The 22,497-nt window shown below is 33.5% G+C and overlaps 1 protein-coding gene across 1 annotated transcript in view; it reads left to right on the top strand.

Moving 5' to 3' along the window:
- The window catches only part of EPHA3 (EPH receptor A3), a 357,328-nt gene that overhangs the window by 331,032 nt on the left and 3,799 nt on the right, over positions 1-22,497 (top strand). The window contains exons 14-16 of the mRNA XM_081078199.1: positions 4,667-4,816; positions 6,400-6,593; positions 18,685-18,840. Of these exons, the coding sequence (XP_080934325.1) occupies positions 4,667-4,816; positions 6,400-6,593; positions 18,685-18,840 (500 nt within the window). The remainder of the gene's footprint in view (positions 1-4,666; positions 4,817-6,399; positions 6,594-18,684; positions 18,841-22,497) is intronic.

Here is a 22,497-nt window from a genome sequence, read left to right on the forward strand (position 1 = left end):
TTCCCTTATATCCTCATTTAATAAATTCCTTATAGCAATAGTAAAGGTGTGTTAACCAATAGAAGGGAATTAGAAAGGAAGAAAGGCAAAGCATTTATTGAATAGTCTATTAAAAGATTAGGCAATTTATTAGTTGCTTTATGCATATAATAAATCCATTGCCAATGACAAAAAAAATCCCTAATTAATAATGAGTAGTGATCTTCAATCATCTTTATTCTCTTCCTGATTTTCTCAGTGATGGATGGCATCGTTTACCAGATGGCTGACTAGGGGCAGGATTAGAGTCTTGAATCTACGATTATCACATCATTCTCAGAGCAAACCAGAGTGTCTAAAACACAACCTGGAAGCAGATAAAAGTCTTCTGAAAAAACAGCTCAATATTCTAGGGTGAAAATTCTAGGGTTTAAAGCTAATCATCTAGGAGTTTCACCAAGGGCATTAAGCAAAGGAAAACTACTCATTCACTCACACTTTCTTCCAAATAAACAACAGTTCAAATAAGTCCCTGTTGTTCATTTAAAATGAATTGTATGACTATCATATAGGAAAATATGAATTAAGAATTTTCTATTTGTAATGAAAATAAATATATGAACTTTTAAGTATATGTACTCACTAAACAGTGACATAGGACAAAGCTCAGCCAGTAAGGAAAAGAACTAGTATACTAAAAGATTGATCAATGGAAACATCTATTTAAGTTAATGAAACATTTAACTTTGCTGACTGGCTAATTGTTAATTGAATGCCACGTATTTAGTCTTCATGTGTTTGGAATAACATGTTTGGAATAAAATGAAAAAAATCAAATCACCCTACTTCCTTATGCTTTCCCATAAGCTACTTAAGCTTTGCTCTAGTCAGCAGCCAGAGGAAAGCTTAGATTAAAAACCAGAATGAGAAACAAGTAGAGGCAACATAACCTGCATTTCTAAAGTTAGAAGTATTTAGTGAAAGGTGACTACTGTGTAATATAGCCAGAATAGTTTCCCAAAGTAGCACAATGAGCTAAGAGCCAAAACACTGTTAAGAATTCGTGCAATCAAAGTTAAAGATAGTGTTAAGAAATACTTGATCAGCTGTTGAGTTACATAAATTGTTATATTGAAAAGTTTGAAATTATAATTCTAACAATGGTTGTGTGTATTCAGCAGGCACATATTAGCATGAGAGCAGAATTCAAAATATGTTTTTATTAAAACAATTCCACATATATTTTTTTCACAAACATGTTTCCTTTTGTGTGGGTTTTAACAGTTTAATAAGATTTGCACTGTGAAAACAAATAGACAGCACTGGATTGGAAAATCATTTTGGAAATAATTTGCTTGAATCTGTAACCATGTGTTACATGGGCAAACACACTGCAAAGATTACAGTCAAGTTATGGGGTTGTGGGGAGCAAAGCTCCCACTGAAGTGATGGGCATGGCTATGGTGCAGAGATCTCTCCAATAACATGTGTGTTTGTATCTAGAACAGCATGGGAAAAGATTTTCCTTCCTAGCTTAAATACAGGCTTGGCCATTCCTTCCTAAAAAACATCATTTTTTTTTTTTTTTTTTTTTTTTTTTTTTTAGTATTTCACTGTTTTAAGAAACTTCATTAAAATATTCTCAATGCTATCCTCTCTGAAAAATAGTGATGACACACTTAAGATGAAACAATTTGGTATGTACCATTTTAATCCTGGTTGAAACAAAACATGAAAAGTGAGCTTCTGGTTCCTGGTTGTCATCAATCTATTACTTTTACTAATGTCTGTATTTTAATTTCAACCAGAGATCTTGCTAGGTAACATATATCTGTGCTTTATATTTTCTAAATAAATACAAAGTTTTCAACAAGGAAAGAGTTTTCTTCCTTCTTTCCTTCTTTCCTTCCTTCCTTCCTTCCTTCTTTCCTTCCTTCCTTTTTTCTTTCTCTTTCTTTCTTTCTTTCTTTCTTTCTTTCTTTCTTTCTTTCTTTCTTTCTTTCTTTCTTTCTTTCTTTCTTTCTTTCTTTCTTTCTTTCTTTCTTTCTTTCTTTCTTTCTTTCTTTCTTTCATGTGTTTTAGCACCATTTTTGTGCTTTTAGTAATTTTCTTTCATTACTTTTCCAAATAACAAATGAGGAAAAGAAATGACAAAGTGTCTGCAGCGGAGATAAGACTTTTAGCTGAGATTTTAAAATATTATCTTTCTTTTGCACCATGAATACAGCTTTGTTTGACATCTGTTGATTCTCAGAATTTTTTAAGGAGAGAGAGTATGCCTAGTGATTCTATTTAGCACCCTGAATAGATTTTGTTAATTGCCACATGTGTAATTCTGTTTTCATCAAAATTAAGAGGTATCATTTGAAATTTTGACGCCTTAAAATCCAAACTTGGTCTTGGTAGGTACAAAGAAGTTACTTGGGGTGGGATTAAATGTTATTATTATTTTTAAGATTGAACTTATTGGCAGATAAAGAAGGAAATGTTAGGCTTGAAAACGGAACATCTAAATTTAAATATGAAAAAAAAACCTTTTAAAATTTTTTGTTGAAAGAAACACACAATGTAAAGAAGAGAGTGAATGAGTGAGTATGAATGAGTGATAGAGAAAAGGGGAAAGTTGTAAAACCTTGTGCCCTCGCATCCACGTGACTGAAAATTTTCTATTCCGTTTTTCTGGTTCTAAACCATCATTACTATAGTGCATGTTGAGCAGTGTGGTGTGTCTCTCCAACTCCCAAGGCTCTCTTTTGTTTGGATCCCATCTCTCCAACTTGACATATTTTACTTCACCATTATAAATCATAAACTACCCTTAGGCTGGAGGCTTCTCTGTGCTCACTTCTCTCCAGTTTCATGCATTCTTCAAAACCCAGCGTAAGATCTTAACAAAGATCTCCTGGCAGTACTGTCTCTGAACACCTCACTTGAATGAAAACATCAAAGAGAAGTGTTTAGTTTCCTGAGGTAGTTCCAATCACTTATACCAGTCTCCTCTATAGGATAAAACTTACTTACTATACCTGGGATTAATTCCCAATTTGACCTTTTCCCCTCCTCTCTCATTATATTCCTCCACATACTCTGTGGTATTTTTACACCAGAAACTATTCTTCCAGAACATATATTTTCCTCCTCTGTGCTTCAATTTATGCCATTTCCCTCAGAATGTGGGACTAATATGCTAATGTTTCTTGAGACTTTACTATGTGCCAGGGACTATGCTAAAGATTTTGTTGAAATTTGTCATGTAGCTCCACAACAAGACTATGACTCAGTACTACTACTTTCCCAAATAAGAGATGAAGAAATTCAGCCATAGTGAGGTTTAATAAATTACCTCCTAAGTTACTTCCCTAAAGCAATAAATGTCTCCCTTGAGCCTTACTTCAGAACAAATAAAGTGCTATGAGGTGCAATGTCAATGGAACACATTTTGATGAACATGGCTTAAGATTTTGATGTTCTACACTCTTTAGAACATCTGTTCTTTTTTTCTTGTTGTATCAAAAATTGATGCATCATTTAAGGCACGATTTATAGGTGATCTCCTCAATCTCTCCAGTGAGAGTCTTGGCTCCATGCTCTGCATCACAATTGTCACTCTGCCTTTCTACTTAAAGTAAGGCCCATGACCAGTGTGATCAATATGACCTGGAGCTTTTAGAAAGGCAGACCCTGGCTACACTGTGGAACTACTAAATTAGTTTCCATTTTAATGAGAGCGAGCCATGGATGATTCACAGACATTGCGAAGTTTGAGAAGCAAAACGCTAGATATTTATTTCTGCATTTAGTTATTCACAACAACTAAGTATCCCTATATGCCTGATATTTTCCAAACAGAAGGGCCAGTATGTTATTTATATTTGTCTTACCTAGAATGACTAGCGTAATACTTCCCATATGGTTACTACTCAGCACATCTTTACTAAATGTATTTATTAAACTGAGAGCAATTTCCATGGGAGTTATATCTTTATATGTCCTATAAGTCATAGAAGCCATATTCTCCTCTAGATTCTAAATTCTGGGGATGTAGTTATTAGATATTTTCTAGTGAGTGCAGGATACAGACGCTAATGTATCACCTTCACTGAAAGTATTTCAGTGAATAATGATGGAGTGTGGCACTGAGTAAATTAAGATGATTGACTATTGTATTGAAGAAAATATTTTAGAAATATAACTTTAATTTGAATTTAGTTAACAAATACCTATAAGAATTGATGTGTCAAGGAGTGGCATAACTTGTTTACAAATATTAACTTATGTTTACAAATATTATCACATTATGAACTGAGACTGTATGGTAGAGCATATGTTAAATCAGTAAAGGTTGATTTGAGATTACTCATTCAATTCTAACATATGGTATAGCTCACCTACTTCAAATAGTTTTGTTGCAGATGACCAACTAATGTGCCACAGTTGGTATAAAAATGTCAGTGTTTAAGCAATTTTTATTTTTTTTCCTTTAATCATTACAGAATTCTTCCAAATTAATTGGAAATAAATATTGCAGTAAATAATATGCCTGCTTGGTATTAAAATAGAAGAATATCAAGATATAGCAACAGAAACCCACTTTCCATTTCAGAAGAGAAATACCCTGATAAATTCAGTTTCAGATTACATGTTTTATGCATTGATCATGTATGCATACGTGATTTTATATTCAAAGGGAGGAAAGATTCCCATCCGGTGGACATCACCAGAAGCCATAGCTTACCGCAAATTCACGTCAGCCAGCGATGTATGGAGTTATGGGATTGTTCTCTGGGAGGTGATGTCCTATGGAGAGAGACCATACTGGGAAATGTCCAATCAGGACGTAAGTATTTGTAGCCTATGAGTTATGGTTTCAGAGTAAGAGATCAAGCTGTGCAAGGAAATGGAGCATAATGAAACCAGGTGGCTCCCAGTTTGTGACATTGAAGTAGAATACTTAAAAAATGAAATTGTTTCCAAATCTTGTGAGAATATTAATTGAGTTGCTCTTATGGCTTTATATTTTTCCCTCAAGCAGAGGTTTAGAAATGAGACAAAATGAATAACTTAATGGCAAAATGTAATGAAATAAGTACTAACAAGATAACCAATAGTTATCAGGGAATGTTTGAAATATTTTTGCTACAAAATTGTTTCTATGTAACATTCGTAAGATACACATGTCTGCCATTGTTTGCAAATTTAATTAATGCATCTATGACAACATTTTGTTGATGTAAATATAGTATTTCCCAAAATCAGACACACACAAAAACAAAAACAATCTCTAGCACGTTGTTTCTCATAATATATTAAAGTTGCACATGAATTTAGTTATACAAATTGAAGTCTCTGGATGGAAATCATAATCTTTAACTCTCTATTATAACTGTGATGTGATTTTTCAAAAGGATTTCTGTTTTTATAAGTTGTGTTTTGCTAATGCTTAGTACAAGGATGCTCTTGGCATATGGGATCAGCACTCAGAGGTTTTTCTTTATGCTCAGCCAGAAACTGTGAGTACAATCTCAAAGATACATGAGAAGGAATGCTGAGATGCTTTTAGTCATTTCCTACTCACCACATACAAAATTGCTTTTAATGTATTTGGATATAAAAACCTTTTTGTACTTCTTCAAACAAACTGTTTTTAAAAACAGTAACGGGAACATCAGACTCACTTTTTCACATCTCTAGTCTCCAAATTCTCTCTTGTATCAGAGCATCTCACAGAGTGGTCTCTGGGCTATTAGCTTTAGCTTGGCCTGGGAATTTGTAGGAATGCACATTCTCAGACCTTACCCCAGAGTCATGGAATCAGGTTAGTCATCTGTATATTGATAAGTTCTCCAGATGGGTCTGATATATCGTAAAGTTTAAAATCACTGCTTTACATGATTTAAAAATACTACTAAACTGATAGTTATTTAATTGTGCATCACATGAGCTTTTACCAAAGGACCTTACTATGATTTGGAAGGTACCATTTGAACTGTGGTGTAACAAAAATTGGTATACTATTTTTTTCTGCAGTTATGTGTATATATATATATATATGTGTGTATATATATATATATATATATATATATATATATATATATATACATTCCACAAAACTCTGTATTACGAAATATAAAAATTTCTTTATAATTCATGGAACTTTTTATGCGACAGAACATTTTTTTTTTTAATCTGAATCTGAAAAGTATCTTTACAGACTCTTCTAAATTCACTTTCTCTCTCCTGAACTTCCTTTGTATAACATTTTGGGGTATTAATAATATTTATTTCACAAGTTATCTTTTTAATGAATTTAAAATGAGAACATTTCCACTTAACTTTAAAATGTTCCTATTAGTGTGCCCTGCCCATGAAGACCTAAAAGAAGCACCACCTAAGTCCCGGGAAACTTTGCTTCTCACGCAGGTAATTAAGGCTGTGGACGAAGGCTACCGACTGCCGCCCCCCATGGACTGCCCAGCTGCGTTGTATCAGCTGATGCTGGACTGCTGGCAGAAAGACAGAAATGACAGACCCAAGTTTGAGCAGATCGTCAGCATTCTGGACAAGCTTATCCGGAACCCAGGCAGTCTGAAGCTCATCACCAGTGCAGCAGCAAGGTGACACATTAGTTTGTTTCCTGTACTCCTGCGCACACACGGAAATAATGTATTTTCTAGCTCCAAGGTGTTAATTTCCCCTCTTCCAGCTGCATCCTTTGATATTTATGTTCCTCAAGATACTCTTATCTTGGTTTTTATAAGAGAGACGTGTTTTGTTTTCTGTGTTTTTCTATTTAAATCTTTCCGGAGGAAAGCTCATGCTGTTTAATGATAGCGATGAAATTCTGAGTTATTTTTAACTTCCATCTTGACTACAAGGGAGTCTATGTTCAGTCTTATTTAAGTCTCTGGAAAATAGGAACCCGGTACACATAGCTTCTTAGCTTCTTTTCACTGGCATCTATTTGAAAAAAAAAAAAAAAAGTCTCCTGGAGTGGTGAGGAATTTTAATGAAGTCCTAATTTATTCCACATTTAAAATAAAATTTCAAAAATAACAAAAAAGCTTCCAAAACTTTGCACTGGCTAGGAGAATGCAATTTCCCCCCACTTAATTAAATAAATATTTTTTCAATCCATATTGTGTGCCAATTGCATTGTTAGATACTATCCAGGGTAAAACTAAGAGTAAAATAATGTCAATGTTCCCGGACAGCAACACAAATGATAATCCATCCTAATTATAATGCAATCCAGAATACATAATGTCTATTAGATTTTATGCACATTCTCCCCAGTTAAGAAGCACTGAGTTCTCTTAATGGTTTTGAGGAATGTAAATTAAAGTGTACCAACAAAGTGTAATGGAAGAAGTAGGTAAGGAGAGATGAATTTTGTCAAGGCCATATGAGAAAGAAGACAAGTGTTAATTTATTTGGTGCTTCTCAGAAAACTAACAGCAAAAATATCTGTTTGATTTAATGATTTATATTTTCATTTTATACATGAGAAAAACAATTCTTTTATATTTTGATGATGTGTATTCTTGTAGGTAAATTATAGAGTTTTTCGTAAAAGAACCTGTACTTTATGTGCACATAACTCCATAGTATCAATATGTATAAATACTCTATAATAATGACGTAGTGTGACTCACACTTATGTAAAAGGTATAACATAATGCCTTATTGGAAGTTTTCTTTTTTGCACATCTTCTCTCTTTGCTGACAATCACCAAGAGTTATAGACTGATAGACCATTTGCTAATGTACTTTATGCTAGAGTATATTATTTTGTACCTTAATAGGAATCTTTATGGTTCTGTTTTTACACTGTATTTGAGTAAGATAAATATGAGGAATCTGAACCAAAGTCTAAATATCAGTATATAAGAATTATAGATTATTTGTTGGAAATAACTTTTCCAACACTACGTTTGTCTTATACATACAGCTTTAGAAGGTAAAACTACCCATAACTTACCCTATAAGAATTTCTGTTCTAAACTTCACAGAGAGAGACTACTCAGACTCTTGAAAATCCACCTGACAATTTAACAACTAACAGGATAACAAATGTGTCCTTTCTTGGGCCATATGGTCCTCATTTTGCACCCTGAAGCCATTTCTTTCCATCTTCACTCAATGACAGCCATAGCAAAAACAACCAACCAAACAAACAAACAATAACAACCAACCATATTTTCAATTCTTTCCATATCATAAAAAAGATATTAAAACCATTTCCATAGGATGATATTGGCAGTATAAAGACTAACTCATATAATATGATTTCGGAATATTAAACTCAGTTTTATGTAAAAAGATATTCTTAATATCAGATCATATTATGTCAGGATATGTCCTAACATCCAAATTTTAAAACACTTCTTAAATTCACTTTTTCCATTCTTATTGAAATACATTTAATATACTTTCTCCTAATCTATATCTAATCTTTAATACCTGAATAAATTCCATATATTTTGTCACAACACATGTAATTTCAGGGAAAATATAAGTATTTTTCTAAAAAAAATCCATTTTAATTTACTAAATATATATTTTTTGGAAATTGTTTTTATATAATTACTCATTGCCATTAAAATACACGACAGGGCAGAGTGTGTCATTATGGTTTTATTAGCAACAACCTCAAGTGGTCATGCAACAGTGTCAAAAAATCTTTTTCTTAAGAAAATTTTCTTTCTCACTTTTGACAATGTTTATTTCATTCTTTTTCATAACGGATTAAACTCATTCCCTTTCATCTTTAATTTTCCATTGATGACCTTGCCACATACTTTATTGAGAAAATATAAGCTATTAGATGGGAAATTCTAGCAGCAAAAATAAAAACTTCTTGGTTCTTCTACTCATACAGTTTATTCTTCTTTCCTCTAATTATGACAGAGGAAGAGAGGAAATGTCCCTCCACTTGTCAGTGACAAAGTCTTTCTCTCTCTCCTACATAGCAAGACTCTTTCTTTCTGCAGGGTCATTGTTATAGAAATACATTCTATTGTTTCTTAATTTTCCCTGGTGATAAGAATCACTGGGGGAACTTATTAAATGTACAATGTATAACTAACTATCCAGGTCTTTACCAAGCTACTGACTCAGAATCTCCAGGAAAGTGGACTGGAACTTGGATGTTTGATAAAAACTCCAGGTAATTTTTATCATTAGGTGAATTTAACAGATTCTGTTTCTCAACATTACCTCTGTGGGTCCTACATCTCTGCCAACTACTTCCTTCTTTTTCTACCACACATTCATAGCCAAACTTCTCAAATAAGAGTCTCATGGACATCTCAAAATTAATATTCTGAAAATGTATCTGTTCATTTTCTCCAGATAGCCTCATCCGTCCAGTGTCTTCCTACTTTTGTTGAGTACACTAGCACCTATTCATCTGACAAGTCAGGATTAGACCAAGTCTTAGCACCACTTTCTTGCCCTCCACGCTTTGATCTAGGTGATCACTGGATCGGCATGATCCAGCTACAAACACTGTCTTTCCCCTACAAACACTCTCTTTTATGACGTTTTCCACTTCTGCAATAGACCACTGCAAAAGCCCTCTAACATGTCCCCTGCTTCCATTGTTGCCCTGCTCCAAGCACCTTTCCATATAGCCTTGAGAATTTTGTTATCAAAATATACAGAGGGTGCCAAAAACATTTATACACACTTTGAGAAAGGAAAAATCTGTATTAAAATTGCAATATAATGAATGACGCTAGCATTCATTTGATTAATGCCATCTTTTTGCCACCGTAATTCAATTCAACTGTGAAAAGTAACACATACCGTTTTTCCCCCAAAATAAGACCTAACCCAAAAATAAGCCCTAGCATGATTTTTCCAGATGACATTCCCTGAACTTGAGCCCTAATGCGTCTTCTGGGGCAAAAATTAATGTAAGATCCGGTCTTATTTTCGGGGAAACATGGTAGAAGACATCTCTTAAAATGTGTACATTTTTTTGGCACCCTTGGAATATGATATAATTTTGGTCACCTGTTTGTACCCAATCTTGATTCCCATTACACTTAGAAAAAAAAAATCTAGACTCCTTTTGATGATTTAAATTGCTATGCTTCTCCAATGTCATTTCTTTTATTCACATGTTTATTAATTTTTCCAACAACTATTTAGTATTTGTCAATCTACTATGTGCTGGGCATGGGTAGAATCTAGAGAACAATAAAGAAAACAACGTTGTCTCTGTCATCGTGGAGCTTAAATTATATAAGATGTACAATGCACAATAGACAAGTACAGATTTTAGGAAATAACTAAAGAGATGGTTGTAATAGATAATAAAAGGGTGGCTTTATTATCCTGGCTCCTAGAGCCAGCCTTCTGAGGAGCAGATATTGAGCTGAGTCCTTAAGAAAGGAAAAGAGACACCTGTATAAAGAACCCTCCCATCCACTCCTAAACCCCTCCACCCCCCTAAAAAATAATCTTGGCATGAGAATAAGAAACTGCAAATGAGTTTGGAGGGCTCTACGAAGTGGCAGAAGGATAACATGACTGAAAGAGCAGTAAGGAAAGGAAGAGTCTGTCATGAGTCTGAGAAGGCAAATAGAAAGAAGCCAGAGCACTTTAGCTACCCAGGCAGGCAATGGTGAGGACTTTTGAATTTGAAATGCATGAGGAATCCATTAAGTCATTCGAAGCAGGGAAATGACATGATTTTATATACATAACTCGTTTTTGCAGGGAGGGGCAAAAATGTGAGGTGAGTAGTATTTCAACCTGTCAAACTGTACCACTTTCACTTAAACAATACTGTAAGCTCAGTGTCCAACTTTTAGTTCCTTCTGAAAGCCAAGGTATTTCAGATATGAAGACAGTAGCACATGCTGTTTTCTTATCTTAGATTCTCCTTGGCATCCATCTTCCTTCAGGCAGTAGCTGCTACATTTTGTTAATTGAGGCATTCTCTGGCAACACAATTTAAAGGCCAGCTCAATTATTCTTTTATAGAGCACCATTTTCTTGCTCATCACAATTTAATTCTGTTTTGTGTGTATATTCCACCCTGAATGGCTTGCATTTAAACATGGGAAGAAAATAAATGTTAAAAAATACTTCAATATTCCTCAGAATGTGTCGTCATTTGAGCAAAAAGACAATCATGGAATCAGGAAGGAAGGGTGAGTTCACTTTTAGCTTTGGGATTCCCTGGCAGTTGTATGGTGGATGAAGTTTCTATAGTCAGATTACAGGATAAGACCATACCAGGGTAGGGAAACTACGAAAAAAAACAAAACAAAACAAGCAAACAAACAATAAAACCCCGAAAAACAAAAACAAAACAGGACACACAACAACTTAGGATACTTCCAAAATTACTTTGCATCATACAATTCTTCTGGAATATAAGACAAAAAAGAAAATTATGGAGAACAAGCCTGATAGATAATTTCATCAGCTAATGGAAGATTGAATGTTATCTCAAGAAATTTGGACTTTTGTACATGAGGAAAAGGGGAACCATTGAAATCACTTAAGTGATATATTGCACTCTACCTATGGAACAATTCTCCGGCAGCTATACCTAAGCAGGGCTGACAGGAAAGAAGTTCATAGCAAGGAGTTAGGAGGTGATTTCAGCATATAAGAAAGGACTTATGCTATCATAGAGTAGAGGAAATAAAAAGAAAGGATGAGAATTCAGGAAGATTTACTGAAGTATTACCTGCCATGGTCACTAATGAGATGTGCAGAGTGACAGAGAAAGTACCCGAGAGTACTTCCAGGCTCAAGGTAGAGAACCAAGAGAACAGAGCTCTTACTGACAGTCATAAGAAGGGCAGAAGGAACAACAGACTGCCAGGCAGATCAGCCTCCTGGACACAATGACACTGAGTCCCACAAGAAGCGGGGAGTTCATATCTCAAGCTGGGGAAGACATCAAAATTAAGTCTAGGCATACAATTTAGAGCATTTTCTCTGTAAAGATAATAAAAGGAGCCACAGTAAGAAACATGTTTAGCAGGTACAAATTTCAATCTAGTAACTCTGGTTTTCACCACAAATGCCTCCCTTTTTATTTGTATGAAATTATTATATTTCTAATGGAAGCTTTCATATCCTATGGATTATCAGGAGTCTTTAATCTATGAGTAGCGGAGGGTGTTGGTTCACATAGGTTGACACTGAAATATCCCTCATCCCAGTCTGCCAGAATGCACTTTCTCCTTGCCGGTTCTGTGCTGCCCTGGGGTCCAGGGATCTTTTTAAAGCCTCTAAGCACCTCAAGCACTTAGTCCAGAAATCACTAATTCAAAAGTTTGCAAGAATCAAGAAGCTACTTGAAATGAGTGAATGCTTGTCTCATATATGACAGGGTGTGGTGGTAGCCAGTGGATATTTCAGTTTCCTTATTAGGAGATTGTAGAGCCAATCAATGCCAATGGATGGCAATTCTAGAAGGAAGAAAGTATAGAACATAGTTGACATCCCATTGAATGAACATTAACCCATTGCACAGAATCCAACTCGGAAAGAAAGAAAATTGTCTCTGTTTAGAGCTTTGGAGAACGGTACCAATTACAGAGCAGAAGAGTATGAAAGAGGTAGAAACAATCAAGGATTAGGAATGAGACTTAGACCACAAAGCAAAGAATTTTCCAAAGTGGATAGAATGAACTGTGTTATTAAAAGCTGCAAAAGGCTAAAGAAAAAAAAAAAAAAAAAGGAAAAAACCTTACAGTGAAACAATGAGAAGGACATTGGCTTCTTTTTAAGAGAACTGCTTTGATTCTTTAGAGTGATAGATGATATACAAAATTTTAAAAGGTTTAGTTATAACTGGATGATGAAAAGGAAAAGGCAATGTGAAAATAGCACTTTTGAGAAATTTAGAAACAAATGAAAAGTATAATCATAGTGCACATGTGTAAAAGAATAAAAATAAAGTTCCCTCACTTTAAGAAATTTTCTTAAAGTTCTTGATAGAAACTGGCACTATATAAATAAATAGAAAATGGTCTTACAGTGACAAATTTTCTTACTTTACAACACATGCTTTTGTTATACATAAAAGAGAAATAAGCAGAATTCATTTTTTAAAAGAAACTATTTTGCAAGATTAGTTCTATAATAACATAGCTCTTACTATGTAAATAAATTAGCTTGATTACTTTTAAGAATGTAGGTAACTTAAAAATTAAAAAAAAAAAAAACGAATAGAAGAAAATGAGAGATGAATTTGTTTCTATTCAGGCTGTAAGATACCCTTTTTATTTTTGGATATATACATACATACACACACACACACACGTGCACATGTGTGTCATTCAGGTCATTGGATTATTCATACTATTGTAAATTTGTGGAATCTAAATTCTTTGTGTAAAGACTTTAGCAATATATTTAATATATTTAGAATGAGGTTCTGAAGAGTCAAATGTACTTAATTTCATAGAAATGACTTTAAATATATTGTTTCATTTTATTGATCACTAACTTTGAAGGGATTTCTTTTCATTAATTCACAGGATAAATAGAAAAAAGTAAGCAATACTCACAATTTTCCCTGTTGATGGCTTTAAATTAGCATTAATAAAATGCTTCTGATCTCTAAGAGTACATAATAAAATTATTTTAGAGAATAACTGCTGTTTTGACAAATGTATTCATTAAGAGTAGTCTGATGACCAAGAAACATTCTGTTTCTCCAAATGACTTTGACCTCCAATTCTGAAACTGACTTTCGTCACTGAACAAACACCGTACTGAACGTTTTAGAGGAAAGCAAATATGCCAAATACCCAGGTGATTTTTTTTTAATATTAAAAATCAAAAGTCGGTAATTTTACCATTAGGAGGAATTAAACCTGTAATAGCTATAACTGCTAAGATTTTTGTCCTTAAGGCCTAGAGATAATTAAAATAAACACAATGACTGTACTCCTTAATGTGTCATTTATATACTAGTCTCCTGTTGGGAGCTATATATTCTCAAAATTACTTTTAGTTATTGATGACAAATTAAATTCTATTTGAATTGTTAATGTTAGAGATAAAAAGATCAAGATCATAAATCCACATTTTTAAAAAATTGACAAACACAAGCTTTTCTCCTTGAAATACAATAAGACATCATTTGAAGTAAAATTAACACTAAACTATAAAAGATACTGCAAAATTATATTACTATTTTCAGATAATAATAAAGATAGATATAGTTTTGTTTTTAAAATTACTTTAGAGTTAATATTATATATTCCTGAAACTATTCACAACAGAAAAAAGTTAATAATTATAGTCATATAGCATTATATTCCCAATATTATTGATATCTACTTCTAGTTTCAGTAAGCATCTACTTATTCATTCAAAAATGTGTATTAATCATTATTTTTAATACATGAAAAATAAAGCATTCAGTAAACAAAAAGGAGTCTTATGTTACAAAATGATAACTGAACATTGTAAGAGGGATTTAAAATTCTAATGCAATATGAAATAAGGTCATTTTGAGTGATATTCTTGGGAATGGCAGTTATTTCTTAATATTTGTTCCCCAGTGTCTGGGGCTAATTTATATGAAACCATTTACGGATGAAATAGGACTTGATGGGAAGAAAATAAATGTATACCTCTTTAATGCAACAGTTCGAAAATCCATAAAAGAATAATTCACAAACCAAAATACAAGGAGGGAGAGAAAAAGGGAGAAAAGTTATGTTTTTGCTTCCCCTGAGCAAACATGTAATTTCCATGATTTCTTTTTAATGACTGCGGTCTGCAGCCAGTAGGTACTGATTTATGAAAAGCTGTAAAAGATCAGGTGGAACTCTGCAGGACATCGTTTACAGCTGCACGGATTGAAATCTATCTAATTTGTCTAGTAAAAGTGTGAGCTCCTGGTGCACATCACCCAGCCTATAAATTTCCCCTTCAGACCCAGTGTCTGGGGTTGGGTCTAAAAAAAACGCCAATGCCTGCAGCTGCTCAAAAAGCCCACATTCCCTGGGTGCACGTGAAGAGACATCACAGGCTCTTCACAGTGAGAGACAAATTCCTATCCATTGATAAACTCTCCAGATGTCCTCTCGGAGGAGGAAAGGAACCAATTTTTATTTGAATTCCCTAGAGAAATCCTGGAAGTGGAAAAATGATACTTTGCAGGGCTGGTTATTCTGAGGTCACTGGCATTAAAATTAGGTCATTCTTTGTGTTCGTTGTACTTTGATCTAAGTAATAAACAGAAAAACTCAGTTGGGGTCAATTTAATCCCTAATCCACTCGTCCTGTTCTATTTCAATCTTCATTTCTCTAAATATTTCAATCAATTTTCTCTGAACTCTTGTGGAGTCTTGCTATAGTGTTGAGTTTAAAAATACAAACCATTTTGAATTGAGAAGAAAAAATTCTGCATTTTGCTTTTAGGCACACTTCATAAATATTCTGAATACATGTCCTGGGGTTTGATTCTTCATACCCACAAACCCATAAATAAAAAATAAAAAAAAACTGTTGCTATTCATAAGACCAAGAGTCAACAAGAGTCCACATTAGATTCTATGCTACAGCTACAGGAAAAATCCAATTGTGCGTTCTCTCTCTCTCTCTCTCTCTCTCTCTCTCTCTCTCTCTCTCTCTCTCTCTCTCTCCATACACACACCTGTAGATAGTTTAATATTTTATTGTCTTCTTTCTAGGTATAACTTCATTTTTCTTATAAAATTTTGTCACATATGATTTAACGTTATGCATATCAATTTTGTTTACCGATTTGATGACTTAACCAATGGATTTAATGCTGTATTTAATTCTGGCTAGTGATAAATGCTATTTCACTCATGATAGCCAAGCTAAAACAACCCAAGAATATCATGTAAGTTCTGAAAACTGAGTTATATATCTATCCATAATTCCTCAAGTTCTTAGGAAAAAAACAAGAGTTTCAATTATTAAAAGAAGTGTTTTTTTCTTGTTCAGATGATTTAAACAATCACATAAAATATATCTATATCTATATCTATATATATATAAATTTATTATATATATATATATATATATTTCTCTTTTGGAATATATATATATGGTAGAAAATATTTTATAAATTATTCTCTTTTGGAACATATATGTTCCAAAAGAGAATAATTTATAAAATATTATGTTTATATTTTGTAGGTTTTTTCAAATTTCTAAAGGAAAGAAAATTAAAGCTTTGTAAAGTAATGCTTAATTTTTATTTCTTTCTACCATTTTTAAAAAATAACCTCTGAGGGTTCGTTAAAACTAAACCATAACACATAAACATAAATTATAAACACCATAATTTTAATTTATAATTAAAACATTTTAGATAGAGGGGACTGAAGTAGTTGAGTTTAGTGTAAGGGAAAGAAAGTTGAAAAGTCCTCCAGTTTACAAATGACTGTGCCAGGGAGGGAACTAGCTATTGATCTATAATTTTCCATAGAAGATGAATATATAGGCAGAGCCAAATGGTCAAATTTCCATTTTTTCTTAAACTCAGCATTAAGGTTTGATCATTTTTATCAAATAAATGTAATGTATCTCCATCAAAAGTCACATAAATAGTTAATTTACACTCCTCTCATGTGTCCCCAACAACAGCATACATGTCTACAGAACAATAGAAAATTATCTAGATATGAGATTCTTAACCACACACTTAGCATGTTTCTTATATATCCGGAAGTGAACTGAAGAAATTCATCAATAGTAACAGAAATATCCCAATTAAAAATTATTTTAAATATAGGTAGAGCTGGCATATTTATGTACTTCCTTCACAGAGAGATTTTCTCATGAGAACATATCCCAGGTAATAATCAGTGGTTGGTATTCATAGATAAATCATAGTATGGTTTAATTGTATCTGGATGGTTCATTTGGCTCTTATTTCACGCTATTTCTAAAAACATTATTGGAATCAGTAACTTAAAGAGCTAAATTCATTTCTAAAATAAAGATAAATACATGTCAATATATTCCTCATTCTCTTTGGTATCTTCTGAAAACTAATTCTAAATATTGAACTTAAACATTTCAAATGGTGGGTTTTATTGAGACAAATCATTAATTATATATATATATATATATATATATATATATATATATATATGAACATATGAAGTTCTAGTTTTAAAAACCCTAATATTGGGGCACTTAAAATAATAATTTTAAAAACTTTCAAGAGCTCAATGCTGATTAAATTGAACTACAGGATCATAAAACATGAAAGATTCTGAATGACAACTCTGAAGAGGTAAAATCTAAATGTACCTTCTCAATTATAAGATAAAGATTAGTTACGACACCTTTGCAGGACATTTGGTCCTCTCCAAATGTGCATGGAGATTTTTGGTTTATGCCAAAAGGATCCTAGAAATTTGCTGACAGATGAATGCATCACACATCAAGAGATCCCATCCTCGACCTATCCTCTGTGCATTTCTTTCACTGTAACAGGCTCTTCCTCAGTATGCATGGTCAACATAGAGCCTGTGCTACTGTATGATTCGAACTCTAACCCCCCTATCTAACCCCATATTCTATTACCAGCTAAGCTACTGAGGTAAGAAGGGTCATTGACAATACAGCCTCAACATACTTATTGGACCAAAAAAACATGATAGTATGTATTAATCCTGTAAACAAAAGTATAAATAAATGTTATGGTCTATTTTAACCAAGGATCATTTTTAGGAGAAAAATATAGAGAGGACAATTAGTTGTCTACCTGCTGATTGGTCCCAGTCTCATGAGTTAAAGACCATTAGAGGGGTCACTGAGAGCGTAAAACACAGGTAAAGGGCAGCTCACCAACAGCTACTGCTTTGGGCTCTTCAGGGATGAAAACATGGTCTCTTCCATTTCTTTTCAGTCCCTTTGATTCACTAGATCTTGCAGTTGGTACATAATCGATCAATGTTTAGGCCTGTAATTATGTAAAACAATACTAGAAGTTCCTCTTATGCTGATTGTATTGTGCAATATTAATCATGATCACAATCAATCTCTCTCTCTCTCTCTCTCTCTCTCTCTCTCTCTCTCTCTCTCTCTCTCTCTCTCCCTCTTTCTCTCTCTGTATAAAATGAACTCCATTTGATGTTGTCACATATGCAAGGATTTCATTTATTGTTACCTACTTTTATCCATTCCTTTTATAATTTTTGTTTTTAATGACATTTGTGACATTATTTAAACCTGTGCTGACCTTATGTCCTGCTGAAAGTATAGTCTAGGTTGTTCCAACTGTCTTTTAGACAGCAACTGTATAATGTCTGCAAATATCCCCTTGGGCAGGATTTAATAGGGGAAACCAAATCCATCACCAAAGCAGACAGCACATTGTTCAGTGTGTCATGTTTACTATAATGATATCCCAAATTACCACCATCTTAGCTAATGGTTAAACAAATTAAATTATCAAAGTATCTTGGATATAGATATGCACCTCCCTGGCAAAATTTCAGTGATTTCAAAAGCAGTTGTGAGTGGAGAAAAGAAGCACCGAGACAAGACGATTACACAGTATTCTTGCAAGTTGCCCATTCCAACAGATGAAGTTTTCATAGCAGATAAATTCCACAAACAAACAGGAACAACCCGTGAAGTCTGAAAGTTCCTGCCGATGTTGATGTCAAATTTGACTTCCAGCAAATCCGCTGACTCCTGATCTCTCTCCCTTTCGTGTTTCTTTTCTTGCAGGCCGTCAAACCTTCTTCTGGACCAAAGCAATGTCGACATCACCACCTTCCGCACAACAGGTGACTGGCTTAACGGGGTCCGAACAGCACAGTGCAAGGAAATCTTCACAGGCGTGGAATACAGTTCTTGTGATACCATAGCCAAGATTTCCACAGAGTAAGAAAAAGTTTTTAAGACTACTGAATGATTCTGAACTTTCTGTTGAACATACATGTTTTGGATGAATGTGTTATCAATATTTGTTGAACCTATGAGATACCAGCTGTCTCCTGTAACGGCTGAGCTGGGTACTGGATCCCTCTTTGTAAATGACACCATCTGGATTCTGTATCGATTCATCTTCTTTCCTCACAATAGTTCTCGTAGTAGGTGTCTTCACTGAATTATGGCCTCTTTTAATAGACCCAAGTAGTCTATACATATCCCCACAGACTCAAGCTCCTAATTGAAAACATAAGCAGATATAGCACAATTATTAGTATATCCCTGTATTTGTATTTTTTCTATTATTTTTAACAAAGCCTAACCTCCTCCGTGTAAATGGAAAATTTAGAACAAAGTGGATAAACTGGTACTGTTTCTCCAAAAATAAGATCTACCCCGAAAATAAACCCCAGTTAAGATCATCCACCAGAAGGACACACTTAGTACGTGATGATGATGTTCCAGAAGAAGATGACATGACTGTATTTGAATAAATGTGGATTGTTATACATGAAAAAATAAGATACCCCCTGAAAATTTGCTCCATATTTTGGAGCAAAAATTAATATAAGACCTGGTCTTATTTTTGGGGAATCACGGTATACAGGGAAATAGGCTAAAGTCTAAAAGTGATTTTCACAGCTTCTAAATAAACATCATCATCTGTTATTGTGTGTCTACTCTGTGAAGGATAACATGTTTGAAAATGAAGTTACAAATAGGTTTCAGATATGACTATTGTTTTCCTTGAAAGATTTATACTCAGTTTGAAAATACTAATGTGCATAATTAATATGGCTTTGTATGTCAAATCCAAAAATAATTAAACATAATAGGCTGTATTTTTTAGACATGGATCGTTTGATAATAGGAATCTTTTGATATAAGAAATCCACAGGCTTAAGGAAAGGGTATTTATCAAGTGAATTCAGTGAATAATCCATAAAATTCAGCACCATTCATAAGACATGGTAATTGGGAACTGGCAGTGAAGTCTTAGACGCTATATTTTTAATCTCTCTTGAAGAATTGAATTTATTTCAATTCTTAATGCATCATTTTTCTTCTGCTTTACAGTGACTTTTTCTGTACTCCCATGCATGTAGCTAAAAATGCCTTCCTCTGCTCTATGTCACACAACTTTGGTGTGCTACTCAACTGACCAGAACTGAACTGTCTTAACTCTAAGTCTTCAGGAGAAAATTCTGATGGGCTCAGTTCTGCTTGCAGATTGGCACCTTTAAAGTTGTATGGTCGCCATAACATAATCATTTCTGTTCTAAAAAGGAGGGGTATGATAGCACAGATTGGCCTCTCGGAGCCCTTTCCTGAAGGTAGAATAGAAAACTGTTCTAAAGAAAGAAGTTTTGTGTTGAACAGCTACACAAAAAGTTGTCCATAGTTTTGTAGCTTGCAAGGTGTGTTTGGAAACTGTTTCCTTCTCTGTTTCAGTCTTGTATCTTTCATCTTTGTTACTTGAAATAAACTATTGCCCTCAAGTTTCTTTAAATCTTAACCTCTCCTACCAATATTTGAATATTTAAATATTGTTGAATATTTAAAGACTTTCATTGTCATCCCGTAAATCATTTAAATAAAGTCGATGTAGAGAGCTATAGATTAGATATCAAAAAAGGAATGTGGAGTATAATTAATATAATTAATGGAGTATAAACAAATAGGTAGTTTATCATTTACGATATGACTTTACAATCAGAAACACAAAAAGTCACAGAAAGGCCTATAGAAAGGGTTTATTACTATTGAAGAGAATTATTGTTAGACAATAAGCTCATGCTAGTTGACTTGCATGCATTGGCATTCCTATTTAAAGGAAATGTATGGTTTTTAAATAAACTTCTTTTTAAAATTTATTTATTTACTTTTTTCCGTCACAGTTGACATTCAATATTATTTTTATATTAGTTTCAGGTGTACAGCACAGTGGCCAGACATCTATATGATGCATGCAGACTTCCGATCCAATCAACAATATGCTTTGAGTTTCTGTAATAGTTATTTTGATCAAACACAATCCCAAGATATATTGATGTAGTTTTATAAATTCTTATTTCAGTAATGTAAACAGTTAGGGTTATGATATACAAGACACCTGCGTTAGAGCACAGAAGCATAGCAGAGAACAAACACAAAATTGAATGGTTCTGTGTTATTGCCAGATTTTCAAAGGCAGAGTTATACAAATGTTTATTCTCAATAAAATATCAACACTCAGAGGTTTTAGATAATGAAACACTATATTGAAGTGGATAAAGCCGTGCATTGTTAATAGAATTAACTGCTAGGTCACAATATAAATATACTCAGACATTATAAGCTATGAATGTGGTAAGAAAGTTACTGGCTTAAAAAAGTGAAGTGGCAGCATTTGTTACATATCCAAGTTATCAATGTGTTTGTCTCAACAATAGTGTTGGGCCGTAAGCTCTTTTTCACTGCCTAGAGCCTTTTCACTTAATTGTCGTTATTATTATTATTTAAACAACCTGTCAATGTACATTCAAGATGAAAGCTGTTTTTTCCTGAGAGACTCAGCTGTTCAGGTTTGTCCTTCACAGGAGACAGATACTTTCAGATCTCTCAGTGTTCTTTCTTCTGTCCTGTGTCTTAAATTCAGGAACAACATATAATTAAGATCTATTGACCTAACAATCCTTGAAAAGAATTGTTTATTTTTTGGGTCTCCTCAGTGTGGTGTATATACTACAAAAAATAGAATTTATAAAAAAAATATTTAATACTAATACTAATAATTTAGGGAAATCTAATGAGGCGGAATTTTCATCTTAAATACTATAAAATATTTAACTCGATATTTCGTCCTTCCTTTTTCAGTATTGGGCTTATTGTTCGAATTTGTTTCCTTTCAACCCCTATTTTCTTTGTGCAATCCAGACTCAATTCAGAAATGATTCCTTTGACGGAATAAGTCTAGAGATTCTCCTGAAATAAGACAGAGATACTTAAAATTGATATTAAATTTATTTTTGTTTCCCATCCAGACTATCAAGTTACAGAAAAATTTTAATAGAGCTTCATACTAAAATAAGTGTTAACTTATTTTAGTTAGTTTTGGGATTTCATTTACATGCAAGTTACTTAAGTCATCCGATTTTCAAGTAAAATCCAGAAAATGTACAGTTTTATTCAGTGGACATATATTTTAAAATACTGTTTCATAGCTAAGCTGGATTTAGAAAGGTTAATGTGAGAAGGGAAGAGAGAATGAAAAAGGGCAAGAGTGACTATAGACTATGGAGAGAGAATTAAGTGGGTGGAATGAATATTAGGCAGATTAATTGTTACATGTCATTATCCCGTACCCTTGGATACCATTTTCAAAGTGTCATCACCTATCCCTTTGCCTTTGAAGTACCAGTTAGCTTATTAACCTCTGGTTTCAATCTTGATCTGCTCTTTAGTGTTGAACTTTTCCACTGCCCTTCTGAATAGGGTAGTCAAAACAATATAAGCATATTGGAGTGTTACTGAGACTACAGCAGCTGGTTATTTAGAACAATTTTGGACATGGCAAAGTTATGGGTAGAAGATGTTTTGGAAAGGGTGAAGAGAGTAGAGAGTCCAGAA

This window comes from Rhinolophus hipposideros (genome assembly GCF_964194185.1).
Source record: "Rhinolophus hipposideros genome assembly, chromosome: 2".
In the NCBI taxonomy this organism is placed as follows: Eukaryota; Metazoa; Chordata; class Mammalia; order Chiroptera; family Rhinolophidae; genus Rhinolophus; species Rhinolophus hipposideros.